The sequence below is a fragment of the Sceloporus occidentalis genome, unplaced genomic scaffold (genome assembly GCF_023333645.1).
Source record: "Sceloporus occidentalis isolate IW3139 unplaced genomic scaffold, rSceOcc1.0.p SCAF_4, whole genome shotgun sequence".
Classification (NCBI taxonomy): Eukaryota; Metazoa; Chordata; class Lepidosauria; order Squamata; family Phrynosomatidae; genus Sceloporus; species Sceloporus occidentalis.
In genome coordinates, this window is record NW_028316984.1 from 138872612 (window position 1) to 138893079 (window position 20468).

Consider the following 20468-nt stretch of genomic DNA (forward strand, 5'->3'; position numbering starts at 1 on the left):
AAATCATTAGTCCATGAAGGCTTTAATAAAAAGCCAATTTTTAATAATGCTAGAATGAAACTAACATTAGCATAAACTGAGCCTCCAAAGGGAGGGTATTCCGTAAATGGGGAATCACAGCACAGAAGATCCTCTCCCACATCCTCAGAGTATATTCCTCCCACAGAGGTGAGCCCCTCTAATAGACATCAGTTTTCAGGTACGTGTAGATATGGCGAAAGATTCCTTCAAGTACTGAAGGCCTAAGCTATTCAGGACTTTAAATGTTCTCAGCACCATGAATCTGGACCAGAACCATACTGGGAGTCAGAGCAATTCCTTTACAGCCAATGTCATATGGTTTCTATCAAGAGTACTAGTCAGCAACAGATTTGAACACAAACTGGGAATATTTATGCAGCTAAATGCTTCTTTTCCTCTCTGCTCCCTAACCCCAAAATCATATTTGGTGTGTGTGTGTTTTTCAAATCAGGAAACAGAAAAGTAGGGGGAGGCTCTGCTCTGTCTGTACAGAACTATGTGCACAGAATGAAGGGTTTGGGTTCTGGTACATTAAACCGCTAACTATATCTCTGGCAGCTAGCGCCTTCTGTCAGCAGGATGGTGAACCACATTGGACTTTTTAGTCTAAACCAGTGGTTCTTCAATTTTTTTACCCTCATGGCTCTTTACATCTACATGTGGATGTTGTGCGTTCCTGCACAATGTAGTATTTTGTTTGTTTAGTGTATATATTTTTGGTCATATATTCATGTATATATTCATGAATATACATTAAAATATTCATGCAGCAATGCCTTGTCCCAAGAACTGGGCAGTGATGGGGCAGGTGGAAGAAGAAAAAGCAGCGGTTCAGAATGGGCCCTGCCAGAGGCCAAAATCCAGTAAGTTTCCCTGCTCTCCTCTTCCTCCTCCTCCTCCTTTCTCAGACAGAGGAGACTACATTTGGGAAGTGGAGGAGGCAGCAGCGGAAGCAGGATCAGGGCCAAGTCTCATGTCCCTCTTGCCGCCACAATCCCAAATGGGCAGCTGGCAGAGAGGACTTTCCCTGCTCCTTTAGAGCAGCTACCAGCCGCTCTGTGGGTGTGTGTCTTCTGCACGCCCTGTCCTCAAAGCAGCCAGAAGCCACTTTATTTGGCCTGTCTGCTTCATGCCTTAAATATTTCAGATCCTGCATATAGTTGTCAAAATGACTTGAATCTTAAGGCCTATGGTGGCCTGAGGAGATCTCTGTGTTGCCTCCTTCCTCACACCATTAAAGATTGTTCAGGCAATGGGAAAAGTTTATTTACCTCTCAACGTCATGCAGCAAAACTTGTTCATCATTGCCTATAAAGAGAAACAGAATTTGTTGTTACATTGGAAATAACGAAGAAGGGATATCAAAGGGCAAAATGAAAGACACAAAGAAAAGGTGTTACTTTTTGCCATTGCAGAGGAAAATAGTAACAGCATACTGGATTCCCAGTGACCTCTTTGCCTTTGACACACAAAGCAGTAGCAAGAACAACATTTGCTGAGATGAAGCAAAAGATGGAGGTACTTACTTGCTTTTCTGGTGCTAACTTAAATTGATGCCGCATTGCAAAATTAATACAGTTTGACACCACGTTAACTGTTGTGGCTCTTTCCTATGGAATCCTGGGATCTCTAGTTTGTTGTGGCACTAGAGCTCTCTGAAAAGAGAGGGCTTAATATCTCACAAAAATACAAATCCCAGAATGTCATAACACTGAGCCACAGCAGTTAAAGTGGTATCAAACTGCATTAATTCTGCAGTGTAAATGTAGCTCAAGTTAGGTGGGTTGGAACAGAAGAATGCCCCAACATCATTGGCTTCTGCCCTACATATATTATCCCACTCTACTATCCCAGAGGCCAACACAGAATACAAAAGTGTGTTCATTGCTGAACATTAGATTCTGGCTTCCATCTCTGAACTGAACAATATGGCACAGAAAATTTGCCAAGTTCCTCTGTCCCCAACAAAATCTTTGCTCCCAGAATCTCCAGAAGCTCAAAACCACCTCTCCTTCTCTTCTGGCAGCGTGTGTGTGTGAGTGTGTGGGAGGGGGTACTCAAGTCACCACTGCTGCCATCGCAATATTCCTTGTCTTCATTCTTTCCCTTCCATGGTGTAGTGCCAAGGTGCTGCTACCACTGAGCCAGAGGGAAGGTGAAGAGGTGGGGAGTCAAGCAGCAGTAGCTGCAGACCTCTCTGGTGATTTGCTAAAGTGTAGGCAGCAAACTATGCTGCTGCAACATTACACCATTCATTTTTCGTGGCTTTTCTCCTCAGCAGCTAAGGGAGAATTTAGAAGTTGGAGAGGCACAAAAAGGGTTTGTGGGGCCCACATTTAGTCTCATTTTCCCACCTTAGGGAAAATGAGACTAAATCCAAGGCTTAGCCACCTTGGATCCCATTTGGGAGAAAGGCAGGATATAAGTGTAATAAATAAATAAATTTTGTTGGTGTGATGTGGATTTTTCTCCCCATAATTCATAAAGCATATTCCAAAGGCCTTTTGTTTCTCCAAGCACTTTTTGTTTATTAATAGAATAGTATGCCTTCCATATAACACAAGTTTAGCCGATAAATTTGCTGTTCTTCACCTTCTTGCTGTCAGTGTAAAGAAAGCCTTCACTCTTCAGAATGTACAAAGCAGGGGAAGGAAAGAAAGAAAGTGCATATGATGTATGCTTTCTATTACACAGAATGTCATAAGCAGTATCCAGAATATTCTTCATGCCTTCTACACAATGGTAACTGTGAACAGGCTACAACAGGAAAGGAGCCATAATTTCCTCTTGTGTTCTTTTTCAAGCTTTTTTCTCTTACCTCCAGAAAAGACTCTGGTGTTGCCACTATTAAAAGCAAGACAAAATATATTAGAATGATGCTCTCCTTTCAGCTGAACAGGTTTGACTCTGGAGTGAATTGCTTGTTCCATATGCCACAGCAGGACTCGGCGGTCATCTCCACCTATGTAATATAAAACACAAGATTCAGGAAAGGCATCTTTATAATTTCTATTGCCAACACTATTGATAACAATAAAAGAACATGATTTTGAGTCTCTACTTTTGGCAAGATTCCTCATTCTTTTTCCAGAAGGGTACATTTGTAAAGTGTGACTGGCATAAGCTCAGCCAAAGAAGGTTTAACGGCTGATCTGTGGAAAAGACAAAAGCCTTACCTAGACTTACAACCTTGAAAGTACTCTAAGGGGTGAAACAGATGGGCAGTAAGCGCCGGCTTGGGGGTTGCATGGGGGCATGGTGTTTAGATCATGCCTGCCCCGAAACCTCCCCCAAGCTAGTGTCACATTGCCTGCCCGGCCAGACTGTGGGCAGCATTGCAGCACTCCGGTGGCATGGCATTCATACGCTGCATGCTTAAGGAGCGCAGAAAAGCTGCTGCCACTGCTGAAAAGCCACCCCTTTTCCATCCCAAAAAGGAGCGGCATTTTGCTGCTTCTTTTTGGGCCAGAAAAACACTGGATCAGGGCAGCAGTGTGCAGTTGCCACAACCCTGATGCGGCACTCAAAGGGGCAGCATCAAGCTGCCCCATTAGGGCTGTCTGTACAAGCTCTTAGTTTTTCTTGTTGGGCTTCAACTTAGGAGGACTACTTAAAATGGCAAGATTGTATATTATGAGCCAAACATAGTTGGCTATTTACAAAGAGCTTGCCAGAATTATTAATTTGAGCACTAGTCCAAATTCATAGGCATGACTGCAATTTATGAAAGTATTTTAATGTCCTTATAACTTTTCCAGAAGGTAAAGGACTCGGAACAAAGTACTGTACATTATTTCAGCAGCTAGACATATTTACTGCCTTTCTGATGCATCAACAATGGCTTATCACAGCTGCCAGCAAACTGAGCAACTTATCACACAGGAACAACAAAGGTACCAAAATGTTCAGTTTGCTTGCAAAGCCTATGTGGTACGAGAAACTCAGGTTTTCAATCCAATTCAATAGTTTAAGTAGGTGAGATAGGAAATGGGACACATATGAATAAAATTTAGATTTGAACCCAATATTTTGTGTGAGCTCTTGGAAATTTGCCTTAGAAAGACTTAGTCATATCTGCTGATGCTGGCAGAGTGCTTAGAAATTGCTCATAAATGGAAAAGTGATATATTTACACTCGTTAAATATGATTTAGCAATGATAGACAAATTGGCAAAATATGTGCTTCTGATGGACAATCTGATTCATTTATTGGCAGTTTACTGCTAAGATGAGAAACTGTGTTTACTGTTTAATACAGAGTTTTTCAAATCAACCCAGACTGTTATAGAATAATTTAGTTTTGTATGTTAAATTCAGATCTTCACAGATTAATGGCGATTTTCAGTACAGGTTTGGATAATATTAGCCTTGTTGTATTTTTTATATTTATGTTTTCATTTTTGTTTGGCTTCCTTGTTTCAGTTAGTTTGGAATCAACACTTATTCAAGATATCAGAAACCTCAGAAGACCAAGGTAGTCTGAATAATCCTGTTCTGGATCAGAATAACTGGTTAGATTTAACGCAGCTGCAAAGTAACGTATTGGGATAAATTATACATAATTTCTTCACATTTATACCAAGAATATATGAATTTGCTTTAACTATACAGGGAAAAGATCCTGGAGACACTCACAGAACTGGACCTTATTTAATTAAACTGATTGGCAATACCATTTCTTCACACATGCTGCATAACTGATGGAACCAAAATGATTCAGGGGTTGGAGCAACATCCCTCTGAGGGCAGGTTACAGTATTTAAGGCTTTATAGTTTTAGGGGAAAAGGCAAGAATCAATATGATAGCTTACAAAATTGTGTGCAGTATGGCGAAAAAAGGGGGGAAAGGGGTCCCTTCCTCTCTCAAAATACTAGAACTTAGGTCATCTGGTGGAAGAAGGAAAGAGGAACTTCTTTATACAGCATATGCTTCTTCTGTTTAGCATATACCAGGTCCAATCACCAAGAAAGCAACATGATAAAACTTGGATAACTATGGTATGTTGCTAAATTATTGGGCATTTTAAAGGACCCCCTTAACATATTGTATATATTTTTGAATTACTAGTATTTTAAATTCAAAAATAAATACAAGCCAATAACATGTTTTATTCATTAATGGGGTTGCCATAGGTCAACATGAAGGCAAGTAACAACAACAGCAAATATGTTTTGTGTTAGCCTTAGGTACACTGCACATGATAAAAATACACAGCATTCATGGAAAAGAAGCATCTCAAAGTTGTGGAATACCCTTAAATAATATTCCAGAGAGATAATATATTATGTGTATCCCAGTGTTTTATTAATTGCACTTGAACTAGAGTATAGCATAACTATAAAGCCACACAATATAATAACATAATCAAATTCCAAAATCAACAACATAGGACAGATAATAGAACAAAACTAACAGCATCAACGGCAGACATTACTACACACTAAGACTGCCAGTAGTATAACTATACATTACACATTTGTGGCATTTTGGACATCATGCTAAACTATGTTTAATAATTTGGGAATGGCTGAGTCTCAGGTGGGCTTATGCACTCCCCCCGTTTCCTCTTTTGGTGCAGTTGCAAGGAAGAAACTGGATAGAACCTGTTGCTTTTTTTTTCAACTACACAGTAACTTTTTTTATTCCAAATAAGAATAAAAAATGCAGATAGAAAGAACTATGCTGTATGAAAAGGAGCCAGGATTATAAAACTTTTCTTCTTCCTCTAATATGAACCATATTGTGTCTGGCTTCAGATGTCAACAACTAACCATAGTTAGCTGAAAATGAGAGCAATGGCTTCCAACCTCCTCCTCATGACTGTGCTGAAGAGAGGAGAAGAGGATGTATGTGTGCTCCAAGGCTCATGCATGTGCCTATTATGCATAAACCAGGCAGTTAAAAGCATTTTGAATTACGGGCGAAAGATACACAAAGAGGGAGTCTGCCTGATTTTTACTAGAAGGGCATTCTACAATAATGATACTTGTATGTATCTCCTGCTCTCATTTGGATTATTTTGAGCTGGTGCTAAATGCAAGGTGTAGAACATCAAGATGAAGTCCTGGTTCTGCTTGTATAGAAGCATTTGGTCCTTAAAGGAAACATGTTCCCATTTGTTTATGGCCTTGGAATCTAGAACCCACATTTAAATTAAGCTTGGAAGCAAACATAAAAGCTGGAGTTACATGAGCACAACAAACACTTCCAAGCCTTCAATGCACACACAGTTATCCAGGTCCTACTTCAATATTTCCCTTCCTGCTTCCACAGAACTTCCATAACCACCAGCAATGGAAGTTCCCCAAAGTATAAGACACCATGTTGTTGTCTTTTTCTGAAGGACAGCCTGGTATGTCCATAAACTTGTACCAAATTAGAATAAAGCATATACTGGATGATTCTGTTCTGCAGTTTATTACATTTCATCCAGCGGCATATTTTCTAATCTTCATTATGAGGAATCCGTCACTAAATCCAAATTTTGTCATATATGTGCACAACATCTTAAGATTACGTAATAGAAAGACACCATGTCAACATTTTTAATGCCTTTCCAAAGCATTCTATTCTATTCCATTTGGACTACAAGGCATAATTATTCTGTCGCTACTTCCACCCTCCTTCCACTTTTTCTCTGTCCATCTTCTACTGATAGTTTAAGGACACAGAAGAGTCTAGAGCCCACTACAACTTGATTCCAGATCACAGAGAAACAAATGACTTGCATACATCCAGCATACACTGAATAGACACCATGCTCTTCTCAGCTGATCAGTCTCACTTGACTCATAAACAAAGGAAGTGTAACTTGACTTTTAAATACTATTAGGCCTAAACTGATTTGTTAGTCCCACCTAGAATAGACCAGTTCTGAATCAGTGGCAACCTGGTAAGTCAACACTTAGCCAGTTTGAGTGATTCAGCTGATTTGGTCTAACTGGGACATAGGCTACAGCATCTGAAATTAAATAATTATGATGGGCTTATTGCTAGCAAAGCAGAAGAGGACTGATTTGTATAGTAGAAAACTTCCACCTTTTCAAAATTTATTTTTTTACTTAATTTTTTTACTTTATTATTATTTACAACACTAACATACTAGAACTTTATACCATAATATTATCCTGCTAACTTACAATAAAAGGTAAAAGTATTCCCCATTGACAAGGTTGTCAAATCATGTCCAACCGTAGGGGGTGGTGCTCATCTCCGTTACTAAGTCGAAGAGCCAGCGTTGTCAGAGACTACTCTGTGATCATGTGTCCAGCATGATTACACAGAACACTGTTTACCTTTCCACCGGAGTGATAGTTATTTATCTACTTGCATTTGTATGCTTTCAAACTGTTAGGTTGGCAGAAGCTGGGACTAGTGACAAGAGCTCACCCCATTGTGTGGCACCCGGGCCTCAAACTGCCAACCTGCTGATTTTGCAATCAACAGAGTCAGTGTCTTAACCACTTGAACAAAAATAATGAACACCAAAACAAAAAGGCAAAAATAAAAAAAAATAAAAAAGCAAATGTAGTTTTTGAAACATTTCAGAGCCCTTGAGAGTTTTACTAGGAATGCATGCCTAGAAATAGCCAAGTGTCATGCTAAAGAAAGTAACAGGAATAAAAAGGAAAAAACAGTGCAACCAGAGAGGATTTTGATGCACTGTCTTCTTTTGAAATTTAAAAATTTGCAACTACCTACCTGGCTATTTCAGTTAAGAGGTCAGTGTTTACTTTTCTAGAGCCAGAGTGATTGATTGGCTTCCCCAAAACCTCAGGTGTGTTTTTAAAAAGTAGCCAGGTACACTGGTTGCAAACAAAAGCTTTTCTTGAAAGTACAGAAAAAAGACTCTATGACAGGAGACAAGGCTTGTCCATCTAACACATTTTCCCTTTTCTTACAAATGGTTCCCAGTCCTTATTTCCTTTTTGCTAAAATTCTGGACCATGTCATTCCTTCCTAAAATATTCTGCAAATAAAAATATGAATAATGCTAATAAATGGTATAAAATGCTACCTGTAAGCTTAATATTAAATCATCACAATTATTTCCTCAGAAAGTTTATAGTCTAAAATAGCGGTCCACTGTTTGGGCTACTGTCCCCTTTCCTCTTGTGCAACAACTCTAGCACCCCCATGCCTATCCCAGCACAAGGAGGACTGGGGGACTACCCCCTTGCTGTTGCCACTGGCAGCCAGCCTGCCAATGGCATCTACTTCAGCTGCACCCATCTCACCACTGCCTCCGCTTCCACGTCTTCACTGAGAATACAGCAGCGGTAGTGGCCAGGGCGGCTTGCTCTTCCCTCTCACCTGCACCAGCCTTACAGTAAAAGGAAGGATGGATGGCTGCTTGGTTGCTGCTCCCAGGGTGACAAAGTGCAATGGGACCAGTGACTGAGCAGCCAGTCAAGCAGCCATCAAGATGCCCCTCGGCCATGCCAGCCTGGGCATACATAGAGAAGGATCCTGTATCCATTACAGTAGGCCCTCCACATTCACTGGGGTTAGGGGCAAGGGACCCCAATGAAAGTGGGGGGGAATGCAAATAAAAAGCCATTATTTATTTTACCTGCAAAATCACCTCTTTAAGAATCTGTAGGTCCTCTAGTGCATCTCTATGGTCAACATCTGTCAGACACTGACCACAGAATCATGCTAGAGAATCTATAAATGCCTAGACAAGTATTTTCTCTCGTAATTTTTAGGTCCTCCAGCACAATTCTATGGTCAACCGCTGGCAGAGCTGCACTGGAGGGTCTAGAGATCACTAGAGAGAACATATTAATCATATTTGCAAATAATCAAAGCTGCAAAAGTCAAAGCTGCAAATGTGGAGGGCTGACTGTACTTCTAAAATTTTGCTCACATGTCCTTTTGCTTCTCTCACTGTCACCACCACCACCACTTTGCTTTTGCAAATAGTGTCGGATTATGGGAGCTGAAGTCTGAAATCCTTTAAAGAGCACGGTTTGGGGACTACTGCTTTAAGACAAAGCAAAATTATGGTCTCACCCATAGCTATCCCACAACTTTTTGAAGTTAGAGAAGAAACTGAAGAGGTAAAGTCCAGTCTAAAAAATGGGCTTTGGGAGGAGAGCTAAAATACAATTTTAAATCTGTTGTTAGACTATAATAAATCTGAACATTTGAGATAGCATTCCAGTAATCAGTTACTAAGAAGAGATTTAAACACAGTTGAGTTTGCAACAACAGGAGTGGTGGCATTTGGGACTTCTGGTAAGCTTTATATTGATAAAGCTTACTAGAAGTCCTAGCTTTTTGCTAGAAATCAGTGATGGTAAGAAGAAAAGATACTGTTTTCCACTGAAGATCAATGCATATCCTTATTTCAGAAATACACTTGTCCCTCCTCATTTGCAGCTTTGACTTTAGCAGATTTGATTATTCACAGATTTTATTTATATGTTCTCTTTAAGAATATATAGGTCCTCCAGAGCAACTCTATGATCAACTTTAACCAAAAGTCACTCTGAAGGGCCTAGAGATACCTAGAGAAAACACTCCACTAGGCATTTGTAGCTCCTCCAGTGCAATTCTATGGTCAATGTCTGGCAGATGTTGACCACAGATTTGCACTGAAGAACCTAGAGATTCCTAGAGTTGTGTTCTCTCAGGTAAAAACATAGTGTTTTTGTTATTTATGGTTTTTCCACATTCAGCGGAGTCCTGTGCCCCTAACCCTAGCGAATGTGGAGGGAAGAGTGTATTTCAATTTGTGACAATTGCCATTCTTGCCCAGAGTTCCTTGTCATGGGAGGATCCTTGCCGATCAAGAGAACAGACAATCATTCTTTTCATGACCTCTGGGTAAGGGCTGTAATGTTTTTGCAGAGAAACAGTTCTAAACAGCACACACAAAATCCTCCAAAATAAGGATATTTGCCTCAGTTTCAAGATCAATATTATTATGCATCTTCTTTCAACCAGAACTAGAGTTAAACCATTCTCTTTGTCAAATTTTTCTTGTTAAATGGCCCAGGAAAGCAAGATAGGAAAATGAGCAAGACTAGTGAATCAGGAAGAATTAAAATTCCACAGAAGGAAACCTAGAGAGCATGTTAAAGAATGGGAAGGGTGAGAAAAACTAATGAGAAAGAAAATTATGTTGGATGCAAAAAAGGAAGCAATAGCTGGGTTAGGAAGAGAAAAACTATTGGATATGATCAAACCAGTTAGCAAAGATAGAATAACCCTAATAAAAGAATTCTGTATCCAAGTCAGAAAGTCAAGACTGGAATTGAGAAGATGAGTAAAAAAGTGATAACAATCAAGTTAAGAAACTATCAGCATGCTGTGTTCATCAAATATGGCAATGGGGCTTGGTGGCTTTCATGTCAGTAGGGTGCAGAATTCCATGCTTGAATCCAAACTCTAAAGGAACTACCCAGGGTCCTGAAACCAGTTTGGAAATAAAGTTTAGTACTTGGGTATCTCATGTAAAACTTGAACTAATACATTAAATAGATTTCCTAATTTACTTAACATGGAGTCCACTGGTTGATACTATTTTTTCAGAGCATTAAAGATGTGCCTATAGCCTGAAGGGAACATCTAACTACCCTATCAATTATTAGCTGTAAATATAAAGAAAACTCACTTTTCTGGATCATTGCTATCTATATCTCTAATTCACTTATGTTATACAGACTGCAGCCAATTTACCAAGTTTCTAGACCTGAGAATTCACATTTTGCAAAGAAAAGGCAGCTGCTTCCCTTCTTTACCAGACTTTGAGAATATATTCAGATTAATTTTAAGTCAGAACTGCCCATGTGTGTTTCTAAAGATACACTGACTCTAGGAATGAACATTTAACCCTTTGCTGGTTGAGGTTCTTATGCCATTGGACTGCCCTAGTAACCTCTCCCCCTTGTTTTGCACTACTTTCCTTGTTATGGAAAAACTGCTAAGGAGAAAAAGATGGAATAGCAGCACAGTGTCTTCTAAAGGCTAGCATTTTTCATCTTGCTTTGGAAATGCTCTTTACATTATGATTAGGATACACATCTGAGAAGCAGCTGTAGTGGCAAATTCAGGAAGTGAGTAGCTCCCCTGCTAAGCAGACATAAAAGGGAGAACCTGTGTGAAATAGCATATAGGTCCTCACTAGGACTGAAAAGACCTAAGTTCAAATGGCTAACAGAACAGAAGCCTACTGGGTGACCCTGGGCCAATCACTCATTCTTATCTCACAGCTTTGTTATGTAGAATAAAATAATAAAAAGAAATGTGCATGTCACCTGAGTTCCTTGGAGGAAGGGAAGAATTCAAATATACCATATAATAACACAAACTTCAAAAAAGAAGCAAGAAACAAAATCACCAAAGAAGAAAAAATAAACAATTGCAGAGGCAAAATTATTATAATGTTCTTATTCAGGCAGGCTTTTTAAAATCATATCAGGGTGGCTTTTATATGGGGTGTGTGTTTTTCTTTTTAACATTTGTATGTTTTAATGTTAATTTTATACTGTTTTAATTAGATTATTTTAATTGTTTTTAAAATTTGATTGTAAAGTTTTTAAAATGTTATTATCTTGTGAGCTGCCTTGGGTCCCTTTCTGAGAGAAAGACGACATAAAAATGACATAAATAAATAAATAAATGAGTGTGCTGAAGGCTTTATGGAAATATGGGTTTTGGGGAGTGATTTAATGATGATGGAGATACTGCATGGTAACATAGGAGGAATATAACCCTATGCCTGAACACCTATGAAGGGCAGCAAGAGAGAATGGGCTAAGTATTTAGGCCTGTTACAGACAGCCAAAATAAAGCTGCTTCGAGTCACAGTGGAGGTATGGTGTTTCAATGATGCATGCGTCCTAAGAGTCCAGAAGTCACACCAAAGCCACGCTCCAGCCCTAAGGACTGGAGCGTGGCTTTGGTGTGGCTTCTGGACTCTTAGGACGCATGCATCATTGAAACACCATACTTCCACTGTGACTCGAAGCAGCTTTATTTTGGCTGTCTGTAACAGGCCTTAGAGAATGAGCAAGAGGTTGTCAGCTAATGGGATGACAGTTAGGAGGACAAAAGCAATAGGCAGAGATATAGCCTCAATAAATGGAGGAGTGACAGAAGGAGGGTGGGTCACAGCCATGGAAAACTTTATAAAGTTAAGGACAATGGGTTTGTGCTAGAGATGGGAAAGAAAGAAGAAAGGGCAATGTAAACATCACAAGTAGTGTCTAAGAGATAGAAACAACTGTGTTGAAACGACCTGAAGGCACACAACAACAAATAGGAAGTGTATGCTAGTGCAACTTCTGTCACTTCTATGGTATAAAAATGCTACACTTGCCAACAGCAGTAGATACCCTTATGCAGCATATATTCCAGAAACAGGAGAATTGTGCATCTGGTATCTAATTAAGACATTGGTAACACGTCACTGTCTTATTTAGAGACCAAATGCACAGGATTATCATGCCTGCCATATTTTTAGATAGCTTTATCCAACCCAATGCTATAATTTAATTGCAGTAGAATACTTTCTTTTGCTGGTACAGTCCTCATCAAGTTTCAAAAGTTTTAATTAATCTATTTATTTAAGACTTAAACAGGAGGAGTGGTGGGAAAGCACTGCTAATAGCTACACTAGAAGAATCTGACTACCTCTCAGGTTCTTTTAAAAGAAAGGAGTTGACTGTTAGCACCTAAAATAAAGACTGACATCATGGCTTTTCTTAGTCTATGGTCCAAAACACACTGTAGAAATAATCCAGTCTGAGATCGCTTTAAGTCCCTGGTTCAAAGATAGGGAATTCTGGGAACGGTAGTTGTTGGGAAACATTTAGCCTTCTTTGTCAGAGCTCTGGTGCCACAATAAACTACAATTCCCAGGATTCCCTAGCACTGAGCCAGAGCAGTTAAAGCTGCCTCAAACTGGGTTATTTCTGCAGTTTGTTTTGGAGCTATAACACTCAAGCAGTACAAGCTGATGTTCAAAGTGTTTATATGTCAGAGATATGTTGTTATGTTAAATATTGATTCTGTTAAAACACTGGGTCTCCCACAACATTTCCTCAACAATTTATATCAATACAATTACTTAGCATGTAAAGGAAACAAAGTTCTGTATCTGTTAATCTACCACATTGTTTCTGATTCTCTGATTTACCAGAATTCCCTACTGATACTTTGCATATACTCTAGTCCTGAGAAATGCCTCTGATGGAAGCAATTGTCTAAAAGGAAATTCTATGTACAGGTATTTAGTTTAACACAGCAAAGGTATCCTGAGATAGCACACCAAAAGATAGGGTAGTACAAGACTCTTGCCCCCTCCATTAATAGATAATTTGGGGATTAAAAATACTTTTCCTCCCACCTGATCAATAACTAGAAAAAATACTTTGAAGGCTGCTTTTCTTATAAACTGAAATTAAAATTTCATTCTAAATGTAAAAGATATCTGAAACTAATAGGGTTTAGGAACTAGCCATTTCTAGACAGACAGATAGACAGTCCTTGTAAGGATGGTAGGGAGCAAAAGTTTCATCCTGGAGAGAAGTGACCAGTGGGGTCCCACAGGGGTCTGTCCTGGGCCCAGTGCTATTCAACATCTTTATCAATGACTTGGATGACAGAATTGGGGGCACACTTATCAAATTTGCAGATGACACCAAATTAGGAGGAGCAGCTAATACTCCAGAGGACAGGATCAACATTCAAAATAACCTGAATAGACTAGAAAGCTGGGCCAAAGCTAACAAAATGAAATTCAACACAGAGAAATGTAAGGTACTGTGCTTAGGGCAGAAAAACGAAATGCACAGATATAGGATGGGGGACACATGGCTGAATGAGACCACATGTGAAAGGGATCTTGGAGTCCAAGCAGACCACAAGTTGAACATGAGTCAACAGTGCAAAGCAGCAGCTAACAAGGCCAATGCAATTTTAGGCTGCATCAATAGAAGTATAGTGTCTAGATCAAGGGACGTAATAGTGACACTCTATTCTGCTTTGGTCAGGCCCCACCTGGAATATTGCATCCAGTTCTGGGCACCACAATTCAAAAAGGATGTGGAGAAACTGGAGCATGTCCAAAGGAGGACAACCAAAATGGTGAAGGGTCTGGAAGCCATGCCCTACGAGGAACGCCTTAGGGAGCTGGGGATGTTTAGCCTGGAGAAGAGACGGTTAAGAGGTGATATGCTAGCCCTGTTTAAATATTTGAAGGGATGTCATATTGAGGAGGGAAGAAGCTTGTTTTCTGCTGCTCCAGAGAACAGGATCTGGAACAATGGATGCAAGCTCCTGGAAAAGAGATTCCACCTCAACATTAGGAGGAACTTCCTGACAGTAAGGGCTGTTTGACAGTGGAACACACTCCCTCGGAGTGTAGTGGAGTCTCCTTCCTTGGAAGTCTTTAAACAGAGGCTGGATGGCCATCTGTCAGGGATGCTTTGAGAGTTGCTGCACGGCAGGGGGTTGGACTAGATGGCCCTTGTGGTCTTTTCCAACTCTACGATTCTATGATTCTATGAAAATTAGGTTTACATAGCAAATCTGTCCCCTAGAGGTTTCTGGAGGGTGTATTTTGTGATTTTGGGGCATAGGAACCAGGGTGTTATGGATTAGGAGGAATTCAGGAACCCTGTAGGACAGCAGGAGGCCCATAGCAGGCTGTGAGAAGCCCATGGCCCACATTTTATCCTCTCCCGGTTTAGTTGAAATCAGTATCAATATGTCTTCATTTTCTTCAATGATGCTGATGGGGATTTTGTTTATTATTAAGACATTACTACTAGAAGACTGAATGACCTTAAATTTAGCAAAAGAAGAAATATTAAAAGTGGCATCATCTTCAAAAAATGAGTAGAAGTTAAGAGTTTGGACTAAAGCTCCAGTAATCTCTTACATCAAACCACACGATTACTGCCAATTTAGCAGCAGCAGTATTTGATATTGAGAAGACTTCCTCAGATATTTTAGACTTCCATCTCCCAGAATCCCCAGAAAGCTGAACAACAGCCAGGAATTCTGGGAGTTGAAATCCCAAACATATGAAGAATGAAAGGTTAAAACGCATCGCTATAAAGGGCTTATCTCTGTTTTCAAGAAAGGCACTGTGATACAATCTATGGAGATGGATTGACTTTAGGTTCAAAAACTAGTAGATTATAGATTCAATAGATTGTATATTATATGTCAGATTACAAATTTTCCCTTGATAGCTGCTTTGGTTTGGTTCCAGGACCTCGCTGTGGACACCAAAATCTGTGCATGCTCAAATTCCATTAAATACAACACCATAGTAAAATTGTATCCTGTATATAAAATGGCAAAAATCAAGGTTTGCTTTTGGGAATGTATATCTTTTTAAAAAATATTTTAGCCACAGATGGTTGAATCCATGGACCAACTGTACTTATATTATCAACTTAATAGCCTCGATCACAACTTAATCATCACTCAGGGCGGGTGGGTAGAAGAGATCAGTGCACATTCACGGGTGATGAAAATATTTTAAATTGAAGAACTGGTACAGGTTGAGTCTCCCCTATTTGTAACTCTGAAAGCCAAAATATTCCAAAACCCCAAACTTTTTTCATGGTTGGCTGAGACAGTGACACCTTTGCTTTCTGATGGTTGAATGTATGGAAACTTTGCTTCATGTACAAAATTATTAAAAACACTGTGGCCTGTTACAGACTGCCCAAATAAAGCTGCTTCGGGTCTCTTTGGAGGTATGCTATTTAAATGATGCATGGGTCCTACGAGTCCGGAGATCGCGCCAAAGCCACACTCCATTCCTAAGCACTGGAGTGCAGCTTTGTTGCAGCTTCCGGATTCTTAGGATGCATGCATCATTTAAACAGCATACCTCCAAAGAGACCCGAAGCAGCTTTATTTTGGCAGTCTGTAACAGGCCTGTATAAAAATTATCTTCAGGCATAAGGTGTATATGAAACATGAATCAATGTTGTATTTAGACTTGGGTTCTATATCTCTCTCTGTGTGTGTATTCAAAATCCAAGACATCTCTGGTCCCAAGCATTCTGGATAAGGGAGACTCAACCTGTAATGGGAGAACCAGACTATGACAGCGGTTTGAGTGTTGGACTGTGACTCTGCAGACCAGGGTTTGATTCCTAGTTCAGCTGTGAAACCCACTGGGAGACCTTGGGTGAGTCACACTCTCTCAGCCTCAGGGGAAGGCAATGGCAAGCCTCCTCAGAACAAATCCTGCCAAGATTTGCCATGATAGTTTCACCGTAGGGCTGCTATAAATCGGAAAAAATTACCCAAAGGCACACAACAACAACAACAACAACAACAAGTTATTCCAGATTAATTATTATTATTCAGTGCCTTGATGGCACACTCTCTCATAGGTGATATTTCCAGGGAAGGTGAAGGAGCAGTGCTGCCTCTCACACAGAAACACACACACACACACACACACACACACTGAGCTGCCAATTAGCAAGGCCAAGGTGGTTGATGTTTATGTGTGTTTGTGTGTGGTGTCATTAGTAAAGGCCAAGGTGGGCAGTGTGTGTGTGTGTGTGTGTTTGTGTGGTGCCACTGGCAAAGGCCAAGGTGGGCAGTATGTATATTTGTATGTGTGTGTGTGTGCATGTGTGTATAGTGCTATTAGCAAAGACCAAGTGTGTGTGTGCGCGTGTATGGTGTCATTACCAAAGGTCAAGGTGGACAGTCTGTGTTTGTGTGTGGTGTCATTGACAAAGGCCAAGACCGGCCGTGTGTGTGTGTGTGTGTGTGTGTATGGTGCCATTAGCCAAGGCCAAGACGGGCATGCGTGCGTGTGTGTGGTGCCATTAGCAAAGTCCAAGGTGGGCAGTGTGTGTGAATATGTGTGTGTGTGTGAGAGAGAGAGAGAGAGAGAGTTGCCATCGTTGTGTGGCCCTCCACTCTTTGGCCCGAATAGGCCCTCGATTCCCCGGCCTGTCGCTATGAGGAGCTCCAGGAGAGCGAGGCCTGCAGCTCCAACTCAAGCCCCGGCCTGGAGTTGGCCATTTCCCTTCGGAGCGGCGCCCAACGCGGCAGTGGGGCGAAGGGGGAGGGTTTCGCCCCCCTTTCCTTGTGCCTCAGGCCCCAGGAAAAAGTCAACGAAGCAGAGGAAGGGGAGGGAGGGGGCGGCTGGAGGGGGCTATATCCCCGCTTCGCCCCCTCAGTCCTCCCAGGCCACCCTCCACACCTGGCAGCGGCTTTTTCCTCACAGAAAGCACACACACAACTGACTCTCTTTGCCAGCTGCCATTAAGACCAGGCAGAGGAACAACAGAGCCCCTTCGAAATAAAACTATTCATATAGAAATATACACACACACACACACACAAACCACATACACACTTCTTCTTTTTAAAACCCACATATAAATAATAAATATTATTATTATTATTATTATTGATGATGATGATCTTCAGTCTCTTTCCTCCAGCCTCCATTTCTTTTCTTCCTCCCCCCACTCAAAACAAACAAACAAACAAAACAAAACACAGTTGTAAACAAATGACATTTCTCCAGTCCTTTGCGTCCACAAATCCGGATTCCCCTCAAATTGATTTCGGCCTCCATTTCCAAAGGCTTTTTCGCAAAACGCCACCACCAAAATCTCAAGCCAAGCAGGTCCATTTTGTTTCCAGTCCCTCCCAGCCCCTCACAACGCCAGGGCCCCATAGCTCCAATTATTAATGTTATATAGTTTATTAATATTATACCTATAGCTATAGCTATATAGACAGATTAATAAACTATGTAATATTAATGGTGGGGTATTGGGCTCTCCAATGTAGATAGCTATAATAATAATAAACTATGTAATATTAATAATTGGATATTGGGGTCCCCAATATAGCTAGATATATATAAAATTCCTGTAATATATATATATATATATATATATACACACACACACACACACACACACACACACACACACACTTTACACCTAGTGAACAGCAGCCCTGGGAGGGAAGACCAAACCCCCCCCAACTTCCTCCAGGAAAGCAGCCTAAAAGATATATATCTATATATGTATATATTAGATATAAAGCTATATATCTATGTATATAGATAGATATTAAAAATCACACCTAGTGAAGAGCAGCCCTTGGAGGGAAGACAAAAAGCAACTTCCTCCAAGAAAGCAGCCTGAAAGAAAATTCAGGGGATGCTGGTGTTGGCCAGACCTCCCCCCCCCCAAAAAAAACCCCTAAACCTGTCATCCATTTTAGATCCCAGGGGTGTGTTGTGTTGTGTGTTGTGCTTCTTCTCAGAGGCGCCACCCAAGCTTTTTCCTTTCCCTGCTGGAGCCCCTAAAACCTGGGGCAGGAGGAGAGAGGGGGGATGATGGGGGGAGGCAGGGGCAGCGGGGTCTCGTCCCTCTGCTGCTGCTGCTGCTGGTGGTGGTGCTGCGTCGTTACCTGAGACCAGCCACTGTCCTCCATGATTGGAGAACTCAATGGCATTGACACAGCCGAAGTGGCCCAGGAGGTCCTTCTTGTAGAGGTTCCTGCAGCCCCGCAGGCGCCGCCTCTGGAAGTCCTGGGTGAGGAGCGGGTCGCCCAGCAAGCCCCGCCGGGACAGGAAGCCCACCACCGACCTCATCCTGGCCCCAGGGCCGCCTCGCCTTCTTGGCATGCTGCGGGTGCGGTTCGCCCCCTAGACCCAGCCAGCCTCCCTGCCTTCCTCCCTCTCTCCCTCCCTCCCCACCGCCGCCGCCGCCTCCTCCTCCTCCTCCCTTCTTCCCTTGTTATGGTTATGATGATCTCCCCTTCTTCAGCCAGCCATCAACGCGGCGGCTTCCTGATCCCCTTTAAACTCCTCCCAGGCTGGAAGCAGCAGCTGATCCGCAGCTGAAGCGGCAGCGGCAGCAGCGCCTCTCCTGCCGGCGGACCCTCGGCCAGGAGCGGAGCCGGGGACGCCCTGGAGACCCCCGGCCTCCGAGGGGACAGGCCTGGAGGGACACCGGCTTCTCCCAGCCCCGACGCCTGGCCTGCCCTTAAGGGCCTCTCCTTCCCCGCCCCTCTCCCGCCTCGGCCAAAGCTTTGGGGGCAGCGGCGGGAGACTCATAGATATCGACAGCTATCTATAAGATATAGCTACAGATTCATAATTTTTATATATCTATTTGTGAATATATAACATATATATATATATATATATATAAATAATATTTTGAATATAAAGGAATATATATATATTGACAAATTTATATATTTGTTTGTGAATATATATTTAATTGTGAATATAAAGGAATATATATATATTGACAAATTTATATATTTGTGTATAACATAATTGTGAATATAAAGGAATATATATATATATATATAACATTCATCTATATATATGTAGAAATATTATATTTATATATTTATATTCCTTTATATTCACAAAGATATAATATTAATTTATATATAATACAATCACAAACATATATAATATATATTTGTGAATTTATATATATATTCACAAATAAATATATTTCATATATATATATATATACACATACACACGCACACTATATAATACAGTATATATATATAGAGAGAGAGAGAGAGAGAGACTTTTTGGGTTTTTTAAAATATATTTGGAGCCCTATATGCGCGCATGCAGACACACTATAATACTATATATAATATAATATATATAATTCTTAGTATGTATATATTGGAGCCACTTTTTAATATATATATTTGGAGCCAATACACACACACATATACATATACAGTATATACACACACACACATACACATACTCTGTGTGCACAGGTATACAACAGCATGGAGCCATGGCAGTTACATTGGCGTCAAACTGTCCCCAGATGCAGGCGCTGTTGTTGTTATTCGACCTCGCGAGGGTGGGGCCAAAGGGGAGAAGGGAGGGGATTAAGTGAACCACTCCCCGCCCCCTTCCCTCCCCTTCGGTGGCCCTCCCCTTTCATAATTATTAATTCATTAAATCCCTAATTAATAACCGTTAAGTTAATAAACAGTTCAAAGCCACGCTTTAGGATGAACCCAAATTCCTAGCTAGCCCTGTCAGTCTGGGGAAGCTCAGCATGTGAAGGGATGTTGTGGCACTTTTGACTCAAGGGTTTTGAGGCTCCTCCCTGTGAGAGGAGGAAGAAGACGTTGGCAGCTTCATTGTGAAGTTGGAGGGACGTAATAAGGGCTGTTTGAAGCCCCAGGGGAAGGGAGGGGGCTGGCCTTGGGCAACAAGTCACACTCTCTCAGCCTCCGAGGGAGGCCTGGGCAAACAGGCTGAGAAGATGGCATCGCTGCCAAAGAGGACAAGGCACTGCTATACGCACACACACGAACACAAACACACATATACATATACACACATATACTATTGCTCCATACTAATATATATATATATATATACACACACACACACACACACACATGTATACATGTGTGTATATAGTGGCTCCCA

General features: G+C 41.1%; 1 protein-coding gene across 3 annotated transcripts in view; it reads right to left on the reverse strand.

The window, feature by feature from the left end:
- DCAF5 (DDB1 and CUL4 associated factor 5) overlaps positions 1-19869 on the reverse strand; it is a 61865-nt gene extending 41996 nt beyond the window's left edge. The window contains exons 1-3 of one of the 3 annotated variants that reach the window (XM_089521744.1): positions 19786-19869; positions 2840-2983; positions 1293-1329 (exon numbers count right to left, since the gene is read on the reverse strand). In XM_089521744.1, the coding sequence (XP_089377870.1) occupies positions 1293-1329; positions 2840-2951 (149 nt within the window). In that variant the 5' untranslated portion in view covers positions 2952-2983; positions 19786-19869. Of the gene's footprint in view, positions 1-1292; positions 1330-2839; positions 2984-17219; positions 17762-18448; positions 18693-19785 lie in introns of those variants that run through there. The other 2 variants (XM_089521743.1, XM_089521745.1) reach the window with 2 other exon arrangements.
- Between the last annotated feature and the right edge of the window lie 599 nt (positions 19870-20468).